At 42.5% G+C, this 20,546-nt stretch overlaps 1 protein-coding gene across 2 annotated transcripts in view; it reads right to left on the reverse strand.

Moving 5' to 3' along the window:
- Positions 1-20,546, reverse strand: part of Esr1 (estrogen receptor 1) — a 353,250-nt gene that overhangs the window by 131,375 nt on the left and 201,329 nt on the right. For both annotated transcript variants that reach the window (XM_057762857.1, XM_057762856.1), the window contains exon 5: positions 8,363-8,698. In XM_057762857.1, coding sequence (XP_057618840.1) covers positions 8,363-8,698 — 336 coding nt within the window. The remainder of the gene's footprint in view (positions 1-8,362; positions 8,699-20,546) is intronic.

Genomic DNA, 20,546 nt, shown 5'->3' on the forward strand with positions numbered 1-20,546 from the left:
GGAGCTGTGATTCTCCATTGGGACAAAAATGGTCAAGGAATTTGAGCAGAGACTGTCGGAAGCAGATGTTCAACAAAGGCAAAATGAAATGTATATAGGATACAGAGAAAAGATGGCAGGCAGGTCATGGGCCAGGGGACGTTGAGTTCAGCAGACAGTGCAGAGATCACATAAAGACATATCCAAGGTTAGTCTACAGTAAGTCGGCCTCGGGTTAGGAATCCCAGGGTATCAATTGGGTCTACATTTTAAGCTTTGGGGAGGATAGTACTATTTCTCAGCTAATGCATTTTAAAAGTGTGCTAGATAATAAAGGTCCTAATGCCAGGTTTTATCGACTGTTTGTCCACCTAATAGCAATTTCCACCAGGACCTGATGAGGAAGGAAGGTCTTTGCAAGTATGCTAAAATTAAAAATAAACTACACTGAATCGGACTGAGATTTAATCCTACATGCTTAGTGTTCTATGTTCTGCTTGCTGGCTCATTCAGAGGCCTGCACTTGGCTTTCTAATAGCCTAGGACCACCTACCTGTCCAGGGGATGGTACTAGCCACAGTGAGCTAGGCTCTCCTCTATCAATGAATGATTAAGGTACCTCCCGCCACAGGCATGACCTTAGGCCAGTCTCACTGGAGTACTTCTGCAGCTCAGACATTCATCTCAGAAAAACCTAGGCTGGGTCAAGTTGGCAGCCAAAGCTAATTAGAAGAGTGGGTGTCTTTGCAAGAGATGACGATGATCACAGGAATTTAGACATCTGGGAGGGAGGAACTCCTCATGATGTGACCATGGCAGTTAACACTGGAAATTCTTGCCAGTAGCCACCAGAGGCACAGAAGTAGAACATGGAGCCTTGGAAGACAGCACGGTCCTGTGGACCCTGTGATGTCAGACCACCAGTTTCTAAACTGGGAAGGCATGCATTTCTGTTGTAAGCTGACTTGCTTATGGCACTTGTTATGGGAGCCACAGCAAAGTAATACAGGGAGTGCAAGCCTTTATAACATTGGGGATGAACACAGGGCAAGGCATACTGTAAGCAAGTGCTCCCACCACTGAGCTGCCCTTCCAGCCAAACACAGCACCTAGAACAGTGATCCCCACAAATTTTAGCATCAGTGAATAGAATGAATTGAAAGAAGAGTGAGAACAAAAAGGACAAGCTCACAGGTGTTATGGCTCTTTGTCATAGGAAACTGAGATTTTTAGACAAAGCTAGTGGCAATAGAAAGAAGAAAACATATATTCAGTGTTTCAGTGGTGCACGCTGAAGAGGCAGTGACTAAGTTGAATGAGCATGAGGAGTAGACGCCCTGGCAAGAAGAGAGAACATGAGAAGGGCAGATAGGAGGAACAGGTATCTGATAGGTTGTTTTCTGATATGTTGGTTTTCTGATATGTTGTTGAAAGTGTGAACTGCTATCTGTGGACAAATGAACGCAGAAGCTGAACACGTTGTTATTTAGGACTTGAGAGAGAACCTAAGCCTCACAGACTTGAAGTTAAGGTGGAAGGCATGGAGAGACTGCCTGCCCAGTGGGCAGGAAGCATACTTAGGGTGCACCCGCAATAGATGGAAGAAGTTAAGAGGGGCTACTTGGTGCACCCTTTGTTCTCTCCTGGTGAACAGATGGTATGCCTCATTAATGCTGAGTCAGCCAAACAACCTGCCCTCCGATTGCCAGTTCTGGTCTTACATGAATGTCTCAAGCTGTAAGAATTTTTCTTTTACTTCCCAAATGAACTGAAAGTTATTAATTATCTCTGTACCCAAAAGAAAAGTCATGGAAGGCATTCAGTTAAAATAAATTAACTAATGTGTGTGTGTGTGTGTGTGGTTATTCTCTTAACCACATCTGTAGACCGAGGGCCAAATGTTTTTGCTTTATTTTCAAAGCCTTTAAAGCACAGGAAAGGAAGAACTAACAAAGCCCTTCAACACAAAAGGTCAATTATGAAAACCTCTTAGAATTATTTCTGCAGAAGGCTCTTTAGTTAATGAAGTGGAGGCAGCAGAATACCTACATAAAAATAATGTGGGAGTCACACCTCATACCAGCCCCGGGACAAGTTCCAATGGTGCACATTATGAACGCAAGGAGAGTCTATGAAACAGCAGGAAAGGTCATTCTCCTGTTGGTTAAAATCTTTGACATGCTTCCAGGGAGAGCCATGGAATTGCCCTGCTCTGAATCGGCTTCGAAGCCAGGAGTTAAGTAAACCAAGGGAAATGTAGGGGCGGCGAATTTACACCGAAGTAAATCATCAGCCATGCCTATGCAAGAGGAGCCAACATTTCCTTTCTACTTTTGTCAGAAGACAAGCTTCTACTACATAGCCCAGACTGCTCTTGATGTCACAGCAGTCCTCCTGGGTCAGTCTCTTGTGCATGGAGACTACACACGTATGTCCCCATGACGGTCCTACCCACCTTTCATTGTTCTTTGGAGACAGGATTTTATTCTGTATTTTCCTTATCACAGGCTGGACTTGCACTTAGCGTGTATCGTAGGCTGGCCATCCTTCTGCTTCAACTTCCTAGGTGCTGGAATTGTGGAGGTGTGTAGTATCACATCCAACATCTATCTTCTTTATGCCAATAGCTTCTTCTATGTATTGTTTTATTTTATTTTATTGACTTACAAATACAAAGCAAGGTGGAGGAAAGCACTCCTCAGTAGATCACTTTTCCAACTTGTATAAAGCCCCAGGTTCAAGGCCTGGCAGCCGCAACAACAAAAATAACAGAACAAACCAAAACCAAACAAAAACATGGCTAGTATACTTTCTGTTAATTTTCTAGGCCACCATATAAAATATCAAAAACTATGGCTTTTTAAACAAAAGTGTGTTGTCTTAGTTCCAGAGGCAAGGTTTCCTGGTTAGCTTCATCAGTGTGACACAGCCTAGCATCATCTAAGAAGAAAATGTCAAGGTCAGGTTGGTGTGTGGACGTGTCTGTGGGTGGTTGTCTTGACTGTTAATGGATGCAGGAGGGCCTAGCCCACTGTGGTGAGAGGACTATTCCCTAGGCAGGCTGACTGTATTAAATGAAATCTAGCTAAGGATGAACCAGAGGTCAAGCCAGCAAGCAGTATTCCTCTGTTATCTCTGCACTGACTTCCCTCAACGATGGCCTACCCTGAGAGTGTAAGCTTGGTAAATCCTTTTCTCCCGCAGGCTGCTTTTGGTGGAGTGTTTTATCATGAGACTGGAATGAACTAGAACATGATGGTTCAAGACCTACATGTTGGCAAGGCTTTTAGGCTAGAGTTCACCCTTGCCTATTCTAGCTCCCAGTATCTGTTGTGAACTCTGGTGATCCTTGGCTTAGAGAGAACGCTTGTCAGCTGTCCAGTTCACATGTTCAATCAGGAAGGAAGTTGAGTGTGATGGCTGCCTTACTTTCTTCTCCCTGTGCCTCTTGGTATGTTCTACACACACACACACATACACACACACAAAAACAAGTTATGATAGAAAGTAGATTAGGTACAAGATTTTGGACTCACCTAGATAATGAAGTATTTTCTCTGAATTTGTCAAATGCAAATGGACTAGATATTGTTGATGCATTTATGGCCTGTATATATTGTATATAGTTATTGTACTTATTGTATACATCTTTTCTTATATTAGTTTTAGCCTTCTTTTTATTTTAGACAAAAAGGGGAAAATATAGTGGTATATTATTTATATTTTAATAAATAAAGCTTGTCTAAAGAACAGAATGAAAAACTGAAAAACAGCCATACTAGTCAGCCATAGAGTCCAGGCAGTGGTGGCACACACCTTTAATCCCAGCACTAGAGAGGAATACAAGGCAGGATGAGACAGGAACTCAGATTCTTTCAGTCTGAAGATTTTAAAGAGGTAAGGTCTCTCTAGTGGCTTTGCTGCTTTGCTTTTCTGATCATAAGGTTGAACCCCAGTATCTGTCTATGGGTTTTTTATTAACTGTGCTACACACACACACACACACACACACACACACACGTTTAAGTCAGTACCCAATGAGTCTTTTTACAAAGACACCCACTGTCTTCTATAATAGAGCATGTCTGTGAACGCACCGGATCTCAACTTCTTCTGTAAGACTCTGCTTGTAAGTAAGATCACAGTCTGAGATAGGAGGGACTAGGCCTTCAACACGCATTTTTGAGAGAATATGATTCCACACACTCTAAGAATAACATCTGTCTAAGCACTTAAATGACTAGTAGTGTCCATCCCCTTCAGAAGTGGCAAGACTGTCGCTGACAGCCCCGGGAACGTGGCCGGAAGACAGCCAGAGCCATCAGCTGTGACGCACAGACATGCAGATTCTCCTTGCCACTGGAATATGTGGTAAAGAATTCATAGGGGAAGATTCTCAAAACTCTCAGCGTGAGAAAGGAATTTTCAGAGGTTCCGTATACCTGGTCCTGAAATATCAATGTCAGTGTTAGAGCTGTTCATGAAAGATAGATCAGGCAAGTAGCTGATTTCCTTGAGTTTTACCTGCAGGTTTCACAGGAGGAGTAGGGAGCTGGGCATGGGGTTGATCAGGGATACAGAGTGCTGTGAGGAGAGGTAAAGAGATACTAACCTAGCCCTAGGGACTTCCTAACAGAACAGCTCCAAATTCTAAATGAGCCTTGCCCTTGATAATGGCACCTGTCATCTCTCCAGGATGTTACCTATTCTTCCATGCCACATTCCGTTTAAGCACCGTGCCATTTCTTAGTATGGTAGAATGCCATACCAGCCTGAGGCCAAGGTCTGCTGCTCTGATTCTAACTGGGAAGCAGATAATGACATGGTCTGCTAAGTCCCTGGAAAGTACTGGAACCTCCTAGAATGGAAAGTACTGCTCATGCCTGATTCTAAGAGAGAAGTGTTGAGCTCTTTCCCTGTCCTCTTGTCCTTACCCACCTCCATCTCCAGTTATACTTACTTCATTATATCTTTTACCTAGTAAGACCACAAAAAAAGTTATTAGGTATTAAATGAACGTTCTTAATAAAAGGAATCCCATACTAGTTCAGAACTAAGAAATATACAGGTATTTGTTAATGGATAAAACTTACAAATCAGTATTCTCTGCATGAATAATGGATAAAGGGGCTAGATAGATGGATAGATGATAGAAAGACAGACAGATAGATAGATAATAGATAGATGATAGATAGATAGATGATAGATAGATAGATAGATAGATAGATAGATAGATAGATAGATAGATGATAGATAGATAGATAGAAGATAGATAGATAGATAGATAGATAGATAGATAGATAGATAGATAGATAGATGACAGATTTAGGAGAATTAAGAAAAATTGCTCTGGATTTGAAAGAGAGAAAAGTAGGATAATGAGAAAGGCTGGAGGTGGGGGGATAATATAATCATATTTCAACTTCAAAACTAAAATTGTTTTTAAAAAGTTTTTGTGCAGAACTGGACAAGTGGTGTGATCATTCTTCCCACAGCTGCTCTTAAGACGTGTCAAAGTGAAACATTTATCCCTTAGAGTCTTCTTTTCCTAGGGTTTAACACAAATCCTTTGGGATTACAACTGAGGGCCATGCTTCTACTTCATTTTACACATCCTCACCTCTTAATTCCCACATTTCAAGTCAGAAAATGGTCCCAGATGTAAGACAAAGGAAAATTCAATTTTAGTCACCAATGCTTGAGAATCCTAACAATCCTGTATTGTAAGAAAAGGTAAATAACCCAAAGTATTGATTATATTTATTAAAAATCCACCATTTAAAATGAAGTCTATTCTCACTGCTACACGAGTAGTCATTCACTTCTGACTTCTTTACTGACATGATTTTCTTCACCTCCTTTTGTGTATATTTTTTAATTGTTTCTCTTTCATTCTGTGAGAGTATAATACAGTTACATCATACTCCCCCTTTCCTCCACCCAAAGCCTCCCTATACCTCTCTCTGTTCTCTTTCAAATTTATATCACATCACTGATTCCACACAATGGCTTCCCTGCTATTGTTCTCCCTAATGATTTTTCTCATTCCCTTTTGAAAATTACCATTATTATTCTCAAATTGTCACCTCATAAATGTGACATTGCATATACCAGCTCTTTCGTGTGGATGATCTTTCTAAATGGCAGGTGGTATTTGGGTATGTAAAACATTTGTGAAATACAGCTTGCTCTACAAATGTTCACAGTCGTCTTCGGAGTTCTTCTTGATCTGCTCCCTTCTTTCCCACCCTTTTAAAATCACTGGCCATTGTCATTCTGTTTCTCCAGACAAGCTGACTTACAACAGCTATATTCCGGTGGTATACAGATAAAGCAACACACACAGTCTTGTGTCAGTCACACATCAGAGAAATGGATCCCTGGGTAGATCTGTTCCTTTTCACCAACTTCAACAACCTATTTATTCCGTCTCTAATCCATACAACATACAGACCCACCATCATTGATGAGGCCTGTTGCTAAGCAAAACATTGTTACATAGCACATGACTATAAATAACTGTATTTTGCTTTTATAATCCTTTTTTATAAAGGGCTAGTCACCAAGATGTAGTTTGACACCAGAGATGTTTGGACCTTTGAATTAGCATAGGGAAATCGGAGAGCAGCCGTGCTAGATACTTTGTTTAGTTCTGAATTTAACAACGGAGCAGCTAACTATGCATGACCACAGCATCTTCCTAAGCTTGACCTTTGCCTCCATTTGAATCCTAAATTGAGGTTACTTTCACAAATCTTTCATGAACGGGTAATACATTTGAACACATTGAGGCTGAAGTGGGAAAGTAAGTTCAGAATCTGCCTTGGCTACACAGCAAGATCCTGGCTTAAAACACCAGCACCAACAAAATACCACTTATAAGATGCTGAGGTGGGTCTCTACAGTCAAAACTGAATACTATATGCCTGTTTTCTGCCCTGCTCAATGGCTCTGGAACTAGTATTGCCAGAATCTCATGGCGGGATCGGGGGGTGGGGGGGATGTTTATAGATTAATAAAACCTTAACAACAACCAAGAATTGACTTTCAAGGGTATGACCAGTAAATTTTTTTGTGCATTTTGTTTTTCTTTTCTCTCAAAGCGTAAAAACAAGAAGAAAACAGGCATAAAGTTCAAGGAAAAACACATAGCCCCACATATAATTCCAATCCCTGAGAACTTGTGCCTATCTCGCAAAAACAATGATAAACTATCTAGGCATCCGATAAAAACTTTCAGTTCCTTAGATGGCCAGGAACTTTTGCTTGCTCATCAGAATGATCCTCAATACTTAGTTTTTTTCTATCAATCTTTATTGTTTCACAAACTCTGATCTCTCCTTCCTAAACCACCTAGATAGATGTCATGTAGTAAGTTTGGCTCATTACAACTGCTGGCTCCCTACTTAAAGAACATGTTTCTATGTGGATTTGTGCACATATACGTTAAGATTTACTTTAACTCAGCTATGTCATTAACTTGGGAACTGAAGGCACAAAACCCCCCATGTATTTTTGTTTTATAAAAAGGAAAAAACATCCCACGTGTCATGGAAGATAACTTCACCTATTGCAGCCCAAGAAGAAGAAAAAGCTTTATTTAAATCTCACTTGATTTGATCTCCAAGCCATACAAGAAATTCCACCTCTTATTGTCTCAGCACAGGTCTCTGTATACGAAATCCATTAGCTGGAGCACAGGAGAGTCTTGTTTTTATCATAACTAGAGTCTTTCTCCATAAATGAGAACAGTCGAGAGCTATAGAGATAGCACTTGAGAGACCAATAGGAGGAGTGGAGTGTCACTTCAGCCTCTGGATCTTTCTAGAAGCTCCTCAGAACATCGCTTGCATTTATTTTCCTATTGTATTTCCCTTCCCCTGAACATCCAAGGCATAAAGCAAACTGAATAAATAATTGGCAGTTCACAAATAAACTTATTATTAGCCCTTTAGTGCACAGTATTTGAAGAAGAGATTATTTATGGAAAATTGCTTCTTAATAGAGGAATATTGAGTGATGTCTTAGGAATCAAAAAAATTCCATTGATCAATGAGCTCTAGGTGCTTTTACTATGTGATGTCTGCACGACAGACACATGTACACATGTGGTATGTAGTATCCATCCAGGTATTTTGAGGGAAAAAAAACTGACCAAAAGCACTATGTCAAAGGTTTTATTGTTCTGGGTGTTTATTTTTAAAGGCTATTTCCTAAGTTTCAAGAGAAACATAGTGGGTTAATATGGACAGTTGAAAAATCTCAATGTAGCATTGGCACTAATCACACAGCACGTGACTGCTTCCTTTTCTCCCACAGTATCACAGCCAATTCTTGAACAGTTACTCACTCTTAAAGCAGAAGTTGAGGTCTGCATCCTTACCTGGCACTCTCTTTGCCCAGTTGATCATATGAACCAGCTCCCTGTCGGCCAGGTTGGTCAGTAAGCCCATCATCGAGGCTTCGCTGAAAGGTCTCGAAGGATCGTACTCAGAATAGATCAAGGGCGGTTCGGCATCCAGCAAGGCGCTGACCATCTGGTCAGCTGTCAAGGACAAGGCAGGGCTGTTCTTCTTTGTGTGCTTAATCACAAGAGGGCTTGGCCAGAGGTTGGCAGCCCGCATGTCTCCTGAAGACCCCATGCCATTACTGCCTTCCAAGTCATCTCTCTGGCGCTTGTGTTTCAGCATCCGCCCTCCTCGCCGGTCTTTCCGTATCCCTGAAAATGCAGAAGGACAAAGCACAAGTTCCATTACCTTTTTCTCCTGTGAACTTCAGTACAAACACTATATTCATAGACAAAAGCTCTTTATTTTATTAAAATAAATGCTGAGGTCGTAAGTGTTTAGTAACTCTCAGCCCAAATGAAAATGATAACAGCACTTGTTTGTGGCATTTGCTGCTATTCGGGGGTAAAGAATGTCCATGTAACAAGTCACTTCTCTGATATCAAGAGCTGTGCAAACTCCTGAAAATGTATGATGGGATTTCATTGGTTAATAGTAGTCATCTCTAACATACCAGTACTTGTGTGTGTCTGTGTGTGTGTGCATGTGTGTGTATGTTTGTGTATATGTGTATGTCATATGTATATGTATCCATGCACGTGTGTCTATGCATGTGTATGCATATGCATCTGTGTGTGTATTATGGACATGTGTGTGCATGTGTGTTTATTTGTGTGTATGTATATATGTGTACATGTGTGTATGTATGTATAAGAAATGTTATAAAAATAGCAGAATTATAACTAGTTACTCATGAAATATGGCTTAATAGCAAATGCTGCATCTGTTAACAGCAAATTGACAGTACCTTTAGTAATGAAGGAGTGGAGCACCACGACAACCGAATCCCAAGAGGAACATTGATTTAACAATCATTGGCACAGAAAAATAAGTTCAAATAGCAGAGCAACAACCATGCAATTAGAAATGACCAGTCAGCCAAAGAAGACACTTCTCAAGTGAAGACATATGGCCAACAAGTATATAAAAGTGTTCAGCATCACTAATAATCAGGCAAATCAAATCCATGAGAGGCCACCCCTTCCCCAACTGCAGTTAGAATGCAAACTACCAAACAGACAAAAGACAAGAAACATTGAAGAGAACGGATAGAGAGGGCCAACCGTGTCTTACCAAAATGCTTTAAAGAAAAAATTAATTAGTCCAGAGAAATAACACAGAGCGCATAATAGCACAGAGATAATCAGACTGTGAGAAAACTAGATGCCTAATTGTGCATGGTTCTTGTCATGTATTTTAATCATCAGACAACTCTGTGTGTGAGTGTGTTTCTGCGCTGAGTGTGCACACGTGTGTGTATGGGCGAGTGTATGACTGTGCATATGGAGGCCTGAGGCCAATGCCAAGAGTGCCTAGTCACTCTCCACCTTATATTTCAAGTCAGAGCTTCTCACAGGACCTAGAGCTTACGGATTCATATAACCTGGCTGCAAGCAAACCCAGGGACCCTCCTGTCTCTTCCTCCCAGTGCTAACTCAGGGATGCTAACCAGGGTCCCTCCTGTCTCCAGCTCCCAGTGCTAACCCAGGGACCCTCCTATCCCCACCTTTCAGTGCTAACCCAGGGACCCTCCTGTTCCCACCTCCCAGTGCTAACTCAGGGATGCTAACCAGGGTCCCTCCTGTCTCCAGCTCCCAGTGCTAACCCGGGGACCCTCCTATCCCCACCTTTCAGTGCTAACCCAGGGACCCTCCTGTCTCTTCCTCCCAGTGCTAACTCAGGGATGCTAACCAGGGTCCCTCCTGTCTCCAGCTCCCAGTGCTAACCCGGGGACCCTCCTATCCCCACCTTTCAGTGCTAACCCAGGGACCCTCCTGTCTCTTCCTTCCAGTGCTAACTCAGGGATGCTAACCCAGGGACCCTCCTGTAATCACCTCCCAGTGCTAACTCAGGGATGCTAACCCAGGGACCTCCTGTCCCCACCTCCCTGTGCTAACTCAGGGATGCTAACCCAGGGACCCTCCTGTCCCCACCTCCCACTGCTGTGATTACAGGTGTGCTACCAGCACCTGGCTTTTCCACAGTGCTTGGGATCCCAACTCAACTCCTAGTGTTTGCATGGCAAGCAATTTACTTGAGATCTCCACAGTCCTTCAGCTAAGTTTGGAAGCCTTTGAAATTATATTTTTTGAGAAAGGGTTTCTCTGTGTAACAGCCCTAGAAGTCCTAAAACTGGCTCTGTACACCAGGCTGGCCTTGAACTCTCTGAGATCTGTCTGCCTCTGCTTCCCGAGTATAGGGATTAAAGGTACATGCCACCACTGTCCAGCTTGAAATTATTTTTATTAATAATAAAAACACATTTACTAGGAGCTAGAAAGATGGCTCAGCTGTTAAGAGCACTGGCTGCTCTTGAAGAGGACCTACGTTTGGTTCCCTGCACCCATATGGCAGCTCACAACCAACCCTAACTCTAATTCTAGAGGTTATGGAATGCTCTTCTGGCTTCTACAAACACCAGAAACACATGTGCACATGCAGGCAAAGCATTCACACATATATCTGTCCTCTACCATCACACACGCACACATACACACACACCCACACACACACCTGCTCTCACACACACACATACACATACACTCACTCTCTCTCACAGACACACACGCACATGCACACACGCACACCTGTGCGCGTGCACACACACACATACACACACACTCACACATACACTCTCTGTCTCTGTCTGTCTGTCCCTCTCTCTCTCTCTCTCTCTCACACACACACACACACACACATACTCTCTCTCTCTCTCTCTCTCTCTCATATACACACACACACACACACACAATTTACTGACTAACTTCGTCACCTAAATAGACTTCTAACTGGGGAATGTCACAGATGCCAATCTACTTCAGAAGCACAGTATGGTCCCCAGTTCCCACGGTAGCTCAGTCAAATTCCCATGGCTGCTGCCGTTGAATTAGGAACTGATCCATGTTTGTCAGTGTTCTTAGCGTTGGGTTTTTCACAAATGCATTTCTCTTTCTAAATATGAAATATTTGAATAGTTTCCAATCATCTTCTCCCAAAGGTTTACCCACCTGTGACTCTCACTAACTAAATGAGAGACCCTAGGGGAGCAGGTGGTCCAATTTTTCTGCTGTGTACTCTTCATGTCTTTGACTCAGAGTCTTACCCAGAAAAAGGCCATTCTGTTCTGACCAAAGGTTATCGGCAAAAATAACCATTTCAAAGGCCAAAGAGGAACCCAAGCGTCTGTATTTCTTAAAACTTACTTCTCCAAAATTAGATATTGAGCTAGCTATTAAGGTTTAAACTTACATAAAAGGAATTATTATTTTACTAAAATTTTAATACAATTTTTGTTGTTGTTGTCTTGAGACAGGATCTCCCCATATAGCCCTGGCTGTTCTGGAACTCACTATGTAAACCTGGATGATTTTGAACAACAGAAATCTATCTGAATCTGCCTCCTGGGTGCTGGCATTAAAGATGTGCACCACCATGCTTGGCTAATTTAAATATTTTTAACATTGGACACATGAAAAATAAACACCATATATCAACTGTTTTGCCAGTTAGGACAGAAAGAATTAATATGAGAACTTCATTCTTCTTGTTCTAATTTGTCAAGAAAGTAGAAAAAATGTATAGCTGGAATATATTTTAAAGATATAGCTTTACTGTTTAAGGTCTAAATTAGGTATATTAGCATATAATGTATAGAAACCACCAATCCTTCTTGCTCAAAAATGTGCATTTCTTGCAAGTCCTGAAATAAGCAGTTGTGATGATATTTTGTTTGTGCTTTAATAAGTTAAGCTTGCCTGAAGATCAGAATGTGGAGTGAGCCACTAATTAGTCACACAGGCCAGGCAGTGGTGGCGCACACCTTTAACCCCAGCACTCAGGAGGAAAAGGCAGAAGGATCTCTGTGAGTTCAAGGCCACCCTGGGCTACACAAAATTGATCCAGTCTAAAAGAGAAACAGCCCAGCAGTGGTAGCTCACACCTTTAATCCCAGCATTAGGGAGATAAGATACAGGAAGGGATATGGCTGGGCGGAGAGAGGAATATAAAGCAGGAGGAGACAGGAGCTCATTGCATTCAGTCTGAGGATTCGTAGGGACAGGATGGCCCCGTTGGTCTGAGGATTCAGTAGAGGTAAGAACTAGTGGCTGGCTACTCTGCTTTTTTCATCTTTCAGCACCAACCCCTAGATCTGACTCTGGGTTTTTATTATTAAGACCAATGAGAATTTGTGCTACAAGCAATGATAATCAAAAAGGTTGATTTTTCATTGGTTTTAATTATTATTTATTTCATGCAAGTCCTGGAATAAGCAATGATAATAATAAAGGTTGATACTTTGTTGTTTTGAATTATTATTTGGTGTGCATACAAGTATTTTGCCTGCTGTGTGCCTGGTGCCCAGGGAGGCCAGAAGACAAAGTCAGATTCCCTGGGAGTGAACTTACATGGTTGTGAGCCCCACCATGTAGGTACTGGGACTCAAACCTGAGTCCTGTTGTTTTGATCATTAATATGCATTGAGCATGTGCTGTACATATCGAGTAATTTATGTGCACTATCGTGAGGATAGTTTAAGGTGATTAGTCCTCACTATAATCTTGTGAGGTAAATCTTTGAAAATGCCGCTCAGGCCTTGCCTGTGCTGGTTCTCTTTTGCCACCACACGCTAACGGATTGCACCCTGGAGTTCCTCGGTGATTACTCTGTATTCACATGCCACCTCTGAAAGGAAGTTGACATTCTTCTATTTTTCAGAGAAACCAGTTTTGAAATGTATTCATTATCACGGGCACAAAGCTAACAAGTACAGGGACCTATAAGTCAAGCAAACAAAGGCAGCATCCTGTGATTGGCCATTGTGCATCACACACGTCAATAATCTCCCAGTCAAACATGTCGACATCTCGGTTAAGGGAGATGGTTGTTCCACTCGACTTTGCTCATCAGAGCACCTGTGAAACATCAGGCTCATTGCGGAATGTGGCATATTTAAGAAAAATAAGCCAGTTCCAACTGGAGTAGTTAGAACATTGAGGAGCCGTGGATCAGGTAACACGATGGACGAGTGAAGAGCGTGAGGAGCCAGCCTAGAGCCTATGGAGGAAGCAAACACACTGCCCTCAGATTCAGGTCCTGTGCTGCTTTAAATGGTGACCTAACAGACCCATGCTAAAACAAAATCTGTATGCAGAAATCATAGCAGAACTAAGCATTCTGCAGCAGCAAGTCAACCCATGTAGTGGAAGCCACTTCAAAAACTCAAGCTCCACCACTGGAGGCTTCCAAGAATACATGTTCTAGACCCGTTGCTGAGATAAGTACCATGACCAAAAGGAAATTGGAGAGGAAAGCATTTGTCTGGCTTACAGTTTACATCCGTCATCATTCACTTCCTTGTAGTGTAGCTTCCTCAGGGAAGGAATTCAAGGCAGGAGCTCAAGGCAGTAATGAAGCATATACCATGCAGGGATACTGCTTATTGGCTTGCTCTCAGGTTGTACAGCTATCTTTCTTATACAGTCCAGGTCCTACCTGCCTCAGGATGGAACCACACAGAATGAGCTTGGCCCTCCCATATCTATCTTTTTTTTTTTTTTCAAGAAGATACTACACAGATATGCACACAGGCCATCTGAGGGAGACAAATTTCCAGCTAAGCTTCTCTCTTCCCGGCATCATGCTGATAGCAAATGCAGCTGGGTGATGTGGGAGTCCCCTCTGTGTGCTGTGACTACCATGAATGAATAAAGAAACTGCCTTGAACCTATAACAAGGCAGAACTTAGGTAGGCAGGGAAAGCTAGGCTGAATGCTAGAAGAAAAAAGGGCAAAGTCAAGAGAGACCCGATGGAGCCGCCGCCAGAGATAGAAGTGCTGAAATTTTGCTGGTAGGTCACCACCTCGTGGTGATATACAGATTAATAGAAATGCGCTAAATTAATATATAAGAGTTAGCCAATAGGAAGTTAGAGCTAATGAGCCAATCAGTGATTTAATTAGTACAGTATCTGTGAGATTACTTTGGGACTGAGCAGTCAGGAACCAACAAGAGGCCTCCTCCAACAGCTGGGCAGTAGGCTGACTGGAGATTTTGTGTGTGCATATGTCAAGTGAGGAAATTTCCTTTTTTGAGAGACCTTACAAGCAATTGGTCAGATGGTTTCATTGGAGTAGTCTTTAAAGTAATACATTGGGCTGCTATGCCTACTTGGTTCTTACAGTGTGATGACTCAGGGTAGTGAACACTAGTCAAAAAAGGGCCCCAAGTTTGAGATGTAGAGCTCTAAGACACAGCTGGCCAGATTAGAGTTGAATATTTATAAAACTACCAAGCAGCCAAACAGAGAAAGGAGGAGTTTGTAAACACCTGCAAATATTCGAATTTATTCCAAAGACATGATGCTCTACAAATGCCAGCATCCCTGCAAGCAAATCAAAATAGAAAATGATACACATTGTTTGGCCAACTGTATGCAGCAGGACCCCAGAGTGCAGCCCATTGGGGAAAATGCTCTTCCAGTAAGCTGTAAGTGAACACATTAGTAGCGGTAGTATTACATCAATATTTTATAAAACTTCAATTAAACTCTGACTAGAATTAGATAAACATGAAGGGAGCCCAACCTTTGTTTCTATTTCACCCACATGAAGTGAACACTAAAGGTCAGCCCCAACATCCACAGGCTGGGTCTCTATGGCACACACAGCTCACTCTTAATTATACAGGATGAGGTGTACTTAACCTTACAGCCGCAGAGAGCTATAATCCTCACCCCTCACCAAAAAAGTCTGCTGTGACATTGTGTCTCCTGCCCTAGGAAAGCCTCAGTGACGTGGCTGCCAAACAATGATGACCCTGATTAAATATGCTCACGTTGAAGGGGGAAATCTCTGTGAGCCCTAGACAAAGAAGGCCAGGAAATCAGTGGCTACTGAGAAAAGAAATGAGACCCAAGAGTGAGCCTCTCATTGACTATCCAAAACCAAAACGGGATTCTCTGATATCATGTATACACAAATACCATTACGTGGACTGAACAGGTTACATATACATGTTATTGGTGTGTGTGTGTGTGTGTGTGTAAAACAATAACAATCAAAGAGAAAGAGGCCATGTATCTGAGAGGTAGTAGTAAAAGAGTGATTGGAATAATTAAAATCCAAAAATCTAATCACATTTCTTCCGGACAGTTTCCAGAATTATTTGTAGAGCACCAACATACACCTACCTCTTCTTGATTTTTTTCTTTTTTAACTATCTGAAGAAAAAAGTCAAAAGACTAAACAACTAATTCATAAAGAAGAAGAAAACTAATTTTTAAGAAAATAGATTGTGACAATATTAAACAGGAAAGGCACGGCAGTCAAAACCTTTATTTGTACTGAATGGCACTGTAGCGTGTGGTGCAGTGCAAACATGACAAGCTGTACTGTCATTTAGCAATGAAGATGCCATTTTTGCGACAATGGAGCTGTCTGTTCAGCAAGGTAATCTCAAAGCTGTCACTGGGCATCAGAGTACCTGCTCCCTACTGATTGGCTCTCAAGTTGTGTCACTGAGATCACGCTTGCATCAAAGCGAAGTTATCCTTTCAAAAGTCAGCTAACACATATTGATGATTTTCGTGGTAGAGTCACGCATTTAAATAAAGGGTTGAAAGCCAAATGTTGTTTCATCTGACCTGTACCCCTGAGATATAGCCAGTCTGAACTGGGAATATCTATATCACATTGCTACGAGGGCATGAAAAAGCCACAAGTAAGACCTTTAGTGGCTCTCAGTGTAGATTTGAGTGACATCAGTCCATCCTGGGGACATTAATTGAAGGTTATTTGCTAAGCCAATTAACCAGGCGACCAGAAAGAGACTGAAAGGCAGAGAGAACATGACCAGAGACCCTAGAATATCCCAGTCCTGAAGAGTAGTACTTCAAAAACCGCCTGGGAGTCAAGAGGTGGCTAGACGGAAGCCAGAGGCTGCTGGTTCCTGAGGAGAAGGAGGCACAGGTCATACCAGCTGCTTAGATGGTTATGCCCTGGCCCTAAAATGAAGAATTGATCCTAATGAGTCAAATGCCTGTAACACACTGAGAAATGATTTCTGGTTAGCTGAGGGGTTTTGTTTTGCTTTGCAATGTGTGTATGGGGGATAAAACCCAGAGCCTGTATGCAATTCAGACAAGCATTCAACCGCTGGGCTACATGCCCAGCCCTTGGTTGGTTGGTTGGTTGGTCTATGTGGGGCCCTGGTATACATCCCAAGTTGATCTTACACTTGTCGTGTAGCTGGCCTTGAACTCATGTCTCCCTGTGTTCACCTCACAGATGCTGGGGCTCAGAGGCACACATCGCTGTGCCCACCTAGAGTTCAACCATTCATCTTGTCAGCCTTTAAATTCTTTGATTTTGCCATTGAATCTTAGCCAAAGTTAATATACTGTCTGAATATCCATTAATGACGGAATTTTCTGAATTATCAGCTTCTAATGCCGTCTTTCAAATTTTCTTTCATTGGAATGATCCCTTTTTCCCTCTTAGTAACCTATGTTTCTAAAAAAGAAAAAGAAGTGAATATCAGTAATTTTCCCCAATTCCCTGCAGCTATTTCAATTATTATTATTTCAAACATTTGCATAATTAATTCCCTTTGTTTTCCAGTAACTTCACATTACCTGTGAGGTATTAAAAAGAAAGAAATATGCTAAAAGCTTTTTAAGTTCAGTATGCTGGAAAGAAACAGGTGTGCTGATTGCTTAAAAATTAAAAAAAAAAAGATAACAACCTATTAAAGCCACCACAGAAGAGTCTCCTTGCCCAAGTCCTAACTCAGACATACTCACGATGGACTGTGTGAGTTAAGGCCTGGTTGGTCTCACCCCCACTGAACAGTAGAAGATGAAGCTTGGGCTACCATCCCTGTGGTCTCTTTTTTTTTTTTTTTTTTTTTTGGTTTTTCGAGACAGGGTTTCTCTGTGGCTTTGGAGCCTGTCCTGGAACTAGCTCTGTAGACCAGGCTGGTCTCGAACTCACAGAGATTCGGCTGCCTCTGCCTCCCGAGTGCTGGGATTAAAGGCGTGCGCCACCATCGCCCGGCCTCCCTGTGGTCTCTTTAAGAGCAGCTCAAGATTAAACCCAAGCCTGCTCAACTCCAGACCACGTGTATCATAATATATACTATAAAATCCCTGTATCAGGACCTGCTGAACTTTCCCCATTCACACCTATTTAAAATTTTTATGAACCTTAGGTTGATAGGTCTATAAAATAGGTGTACAAATCAGACATAAATTATCATAATTCTCAAGGAATTGTATTTTATGATAATTCTTTTCTGTCCACAATTTTATCATATAAAGGTGGAATGAAACTCACATAGTAACCATATGGATGTGGCTGCTTGTCTAACACAACATACTCCAAAGATATGAGTCTGACACTTGCAGATGGGAAATGATAGTAGGAAATGTAAAGGGGGTGTGTTTTTAGTAATAAAACCATGATGTTTCCTTCCATAAGAGCAGAAAACGTTACACACGCAGAATAGCACTGCAGTTTCTGATTCAGCGTGGCCATGAAGCTGAGTAGGAGTCCTCACCACCATCAGGGGGCTCTCGCTACCACCAGGGAGTCCTCACCGCCACCAGGGAGCACTCACTGCCACCAGGGAGCCCTCACCACCACCTGGGAGACCTCGCTGCCACCAGGGAGCCCTCACCACCACCTGGGAGACCTCGCTGCCACCAGGGAGCCCTCACCACCACCTGGGAGCCCTTGCTGCCACCAGGGAGCACTCACGACCACTGGGAGCCTTCACTGTCACCAGAGAGCACTCACTGCCACCAGGGAGCCCTCACCACCACCTGGGAGACCTCACTATTATAAATTTTTCACATAGCCTCATATTTGCTTACACAGGGTCATGATTCACCTTATCATGCTGTTTACATTTTGTAGTCACGGGTTATTGAATTTATCACAGCCTCTCGGGTGCCAAGATGAAGAGGGATGCTTAAAAGAAATCCCACACTAGCTCCAAATTGAGAATAATAGAAGGTTATTTATTTGGGGTAGATTCACAAATCAATATCCTCTGCTAAAATGGAGAACAGCAACTGAATCCCGCAGCCAGAAAAGAGGCCAGATGCAGGCTTTACATCAGCAGAGATAGTATAAGAGGCCACGCCCCAGTGGGCGGGTAACTTAAAGGCTACCAACTGTAGGAATTCCTACAGCACCCAGGACCTGTGCATTTAAAACTACCTGGCGGGAAGACCAAGGTCCTTCTATCTACGTCCAGAAAGGTGAGCGTCCAAACAGGCTAAGCTCCCACAAAGCCAGTTCATGTACCTGGATCATTTAAAACGAAACATTCCTTCATGTGAAGAGAATCACCTCAGCTGACCAAGCATTTCCCCCACATATCTGTTGCTTAAATTCCTTCATTTCTACTCAGTGCTGCTATCTGCTATGGCCAATCACAGTCTCCTAAAGGATCATGGGTTTACAAGGATGGGTACCAATCTATGGCACTATTGCAAGAAAGCTTTCTGATATAAGTTTTCAAGAGAGAAAGTTCGGTCATTGGGGACACTACCTAGAAGGAACAATTGGGACCCTGGCGCCTTCCTGCCACTGCCCTCATTTCTAAGATGCCATGAAACGAACCAACACTTTGACTATGAGCTCCCTCCACTACATACCATTTTATTAGCACCCAAGAGTTGTAGAGCCAAATAAACAACGGGCTAACCCCAAGAGCCAGAAGAACCTCTTCCTCTCTTTATAAGTTGTCTTGGGTATTTTGTTCTAGCAACAGAATGGCAGCTGGCAGGCGATCCTGCTTATATCTCTATGCCTCCCTTGTCACTGCAGCCTTAATCTGTCACCTTCTTTATCTCTGTCCCTCCCTGCTCATCTGTCACCTTCCTCATCTTCACTTTCCACTGCAATCCAGTTAACTGGTGATTGGTTAATCTCCACAGGGCAGCCACTGTACAGTTTCCTCTCTAAGTCACTCTGTGATCATACTGGCCTCTGGCAGGAGTTCTGCCTTAGTTACTTTTCATGTTTCTGTGACCAAATACCTGACAGAAGCAACTTTAGGGACAAAGGATTTATCCTGGGTGGCAACTTTAGGGAATGTAATTCATTATGGCAGAGATAGCATGACGGTGCCTAGGACCATGCATGGATACTATATCAGGATTAGGGGACAAAGTTCTTCTAAACAGGAATTTCTAGGCTATCATCATGTACTGCTAGATACCTGACATTTAAAGCAAGTTATGCCATATAATTTTTCAGTTTCTATTAGTTTCCAATACTTCTAACTGGAGGGCAATTTAGCACTATCCTTCTATTCCAAGCCCATGCAGATGTTCCCAAGAATTATTTCAATTTTAGATTTTTTTTTTAAATTGTTCTTTTATCTTCTCTATTAAGATTCTCTCTCTCTTTCTGGATTTTACCAGCATGGATCTTACTAGGACTCCCCATCTTTCTTCAGTAAAGAATAGCAAAGAAAATTAATAAATTAACTCCACGCTCTCTTCGAAGATCTTGGAGGGGAGAAGGTAAGGTATATCTTTAATGAGTTCAGCTCACCACATCACACTTCCGACCTGACTCTCCTCCCATGTGGTGAGGTCAAGAGCATAGAGTCCAGAGGCTTGGTCACTCGTCCTCTTAACACAGGGGTTCATTGCTTGCAAGATGCAGGCACTTCACACAGCTTCCTTCCCTTCCACATCTGCAAGCATCAAGATGCTCCATCCTTGTCTAACCTGCCTTTGAGGGCTCTTCTCAGTCCACTGTTTCTGCCTAGACCTTTAAGGTGGAACTCGGAACTATAACGCACACCAGTGGCTGCAACAGAGAAAGCAGCACCTCTAAAGGCACGCAGCCCTTTGCAGGCTCGTTGGGTATCGCAGTGCCAAGGTACCTGTCTATTCGGTGGAATGGTTTATCCCTAGAGAGTAGTAGGCTCCCATTACAAGGTGGGAAAAATGTTCCTGTTGACGTTACACGACGAGATAAAACA

This window comes from Chionomys nivalis, chromosome 2, assembly GCF_950005125.1.
Source record: "Chionomys nivalis chromosome 2, mChiNiv1.1, whole genome shotgun sequence".
Classification (NCBI taxonomy): Eukaryota; Metazoa; Chordata; class Mammalia; order Rodentia; family Cricetidae; genus Chionomys; species Chionomys nivalis.